The sequence below is a fragment of the Nomia melanderi genome, chromosome 1, assembly GCF_051020985.1.
Source record: "Nomia melanderi isolate GNS246 chromosome 1, iyNomMela1, whole genome shotgun sequence".
Taxonomy (NCBI): Eukaryota; Metazoa; Arthropoda; class Insecta; order Hymenoptera; family Halictidae; genus Nomia; species Nomia melanderi.
Genome location: NC_134999.1, coordinates 23,704,564 through 23,707,069, shown reverse-complemented (window position 1 = coordinate 23,707,069; position 2,506 = coordinate 23,704,564). Strand labels below are relative to the sequence as shown.

The following is a 2,506-nucleotide window of genomic DNA, read 5'->3' as shown; positions in this document are numbered from 1 at the left end:
GTGAGGCGCTCAAAGGACAGGTTCCGTGCAACGAAGAATTGAGGGAATTAATCGTTTGTCGATTTCCGAATGTTTTCGATCTTCCTAGCTAACCAAGTCAAGTTTTTGATATTTTCTGAGTTTTGTAAATTATACCTATGTATATGGCACAACATGCTGATTGTTAGAGGATCATTAAACACTTTCCAATGGATACACACCCAAACTAAAATACCCACCACACAAACTACACAAACACAAAACATTCTTCAAAACAATCAAACTCAAAATTACCCAATTAATACTTTATTACACTATCAAACCCCATGTATACCCATACAAATACACATCCCCATAACATCCTTTGTAAAACGAAAACTCCACAAGCACTTCCCCTAAACCATACAATATCAAAAACTCCGAAGCCACAAATATTCAAATCCCCATCAAAAACGCAAAAATTCCACCCAACAGCTCACTAAAACCCCATCAAACTGAGTTTCCTACTAGAAAAACTTACAAAAATCAGAAAACATCCAAAAATGGACTTACACATGCTGATAGAGGATCATCATACACCTTATTAATTAATACACACTCAAAGACAAAACATTCCTCAAAACAATCAAACCTCAAATTACCCAATCAATACTTTATTAGCCTCCCAAACCCATACAAACATATATACCCATAAAAACACACTCCTGCAAAACCCCAAATATCCAAAAACCATACAATATCAAAACCCCAAAGCCGCAACTATTCGCCTCCCCATCAAAAACGCAAAAATTCCACCCAATGGAAGATGTCACCCCAACCCGTCATCTGCCCTTGCCGATCCTGTCGACCTCGATGTTCCCATTAATCTGCCTAACCTCTCCGCTGACAGGCGCGCCATGGAAGCCGATCCTGCTCCTGGGCGAGAGGCCCTGGAACTCGGGCAGGTTCTCCGCGTCGAAGACCTGCGTGTGCATGGCGAAGGAGTCCGCGTGCAGCCTGGTCGCCATGATGCCGAAGCCCTCGACCAGAGCCAAGAAGACACCGCCAACGGTGGCGCTGCCTATCATCGCTGGGATGCCAGTCCTGGCGGACAGCACGCCGCCGGTGATGGCGCCGCTCAGGATGGAGTTCCAGGGGTCGTCCTTCGACCGGCACCGGATCAGCGTGCACTCGATGGCGGAGAACAGGCCACCCCAGACTGCGAAGTTGCCTGCTAACTGCGGTGTCCGGGTCTTTATTGAGGAGAGACTGCTGGAGAGTCTTCTGTTGAGGCCTGACGGCGCGTTTCGGAAGCCCACGACGCTCTGGAGGGAGAGGATGTGTGATGGGGTAGGGTTGAGGTTGGGGATTTGAGGATGGGTTTGGTGGAGAGGTGGGTGAGGGTTGGGTTAGTGGTTGGTGGAGGTTGGAGGTTGGAGGATTAAGGTTGGAGGATTAAGGTTGGAGGATTGAGGTTGGAGGATTGAGGTTGGTAGGTTTGGGGGGAGGATTGAGGATTGAGGTTGGTGGGTTTGGGTGGAGGGTTGGGTTAGTGGTTGGTAGAGGTTGGAGGTTGGAGGATTAGGGTTGGAGAATTAAGGTTAGAGGATTGAGGTTTGAGGTTGTGGTTGGATATGATAGTAGGATTGAGGATGTGGTCATTGGATTTGACAGTAAGATTGAGGATGAGGTCGTTGGATTTGATAGTAAGATTGAGGACATGGCAAGTAGATTTGGATGGACGATTAAGGTTCTGGTGGGTAGATTTGGATGGAGGATTAAGGTTATGGTAAATAGATTTGGATGGAAGATTGAGGTTGTGGGTGGATTTGGATGGAGGAGGTACTTTAGTTTTGGTAGAGGATGGAAGATTCAGGTTGCTGTAGGTAGATTTGGATGGAGGATTGAGGTTGAGTAGATAGATTTGGATAGAGGATTGAGGTTGAGTAGATAGATTTGGATAGAGGATTGAGGTTATAGTGGGTAGATTCGACAGCGAATGTAAAAAGACATTTTGGATTCCATAGAGGTTAGTTTCCAAGTGTTATTCATTTTTTAAAAATGTAAATGAAGTATTACTTTTCTACTATCAATCGTTAATCTTTGGAGCAAATGTAGACATAGAATAATCATCCAAACTTTTCGATTATAGTCGAATATATTTCAGAAATAAATCATAGGGCCAGGAGTTAAAAAGATTTCGTATGTATGATGTACCTTGTGTGTCTTGACGTTTTTAGTTTACCTGAAGAAGTGACCCACAAATGGCACCCATAGTAAAGGCTCCTCCACAATCGTCCACAATCCTCCAGGGACAAGGCTCACGGTTGTACTCCATTTTGAATTTTTTAGGCTCGTTCCTCGTGACAGTTTCTTATCGTATTGTTAATCAACATATTTAAACTATAATTTGAGGTTACTTTAATCCAGCGTTTTGAATGCTTTACTGATAATTTGTAGGAAATAAATGGCACATTAAGTCTTTTGTTATATTAAAATGTTTCTTTCAAAAATAGGTACGTCATGTATACAAATATAAATTACGTGA

The 2,506-nt window shown here is 43.3% G+C and overlaps 1 protein-coding gene across 1 annotated transcript; it reads right to left on the bottom strand.

The window, feature by feature from the left end:
• Nucleotides 1–800: 800 nt before the first annotated feature.
• On the bottom strand, nucleotides 801–2,296 carry LOC116428942 (mitochondrial import inner membrane translocase subunit Tim17-A). The gene is made up of 2 exons (XM_076374382.1): nucleotides 2,204–2,296; nucleotides 801–1,283 (listed from the first exon to the last, which is right to left on the bottom strand). Exons 1-2 carry the CDS (start codon nucleotides 2,294–2,296, stop codon nucleotides 801–803), a joined length of 576 nt encoding a protein of 191 aa, XP_076230497.1.
• Between the last annotated feature and the right edge of the window lie 210 nt (nucleotides 2,297–2,506).

Bases quoted from the DNA above. Each gene is read 5' to 3' on its own strand.
- LOC116428942 (XM_076374382.1), bottom strand. From the start codon at position 2,296: ATGGAGTACAACCGTGAGCCTTGTCCCTGGAGGATTGTGGACGATTGT. The intron at 1,284-2,203 runs GTAAACTAAAAA...CTCTCCCTCCAG, and splicing joins TTTGTGGGTCACTTCTTCAG to AGCGTCGTGGGCTTCCGAAA.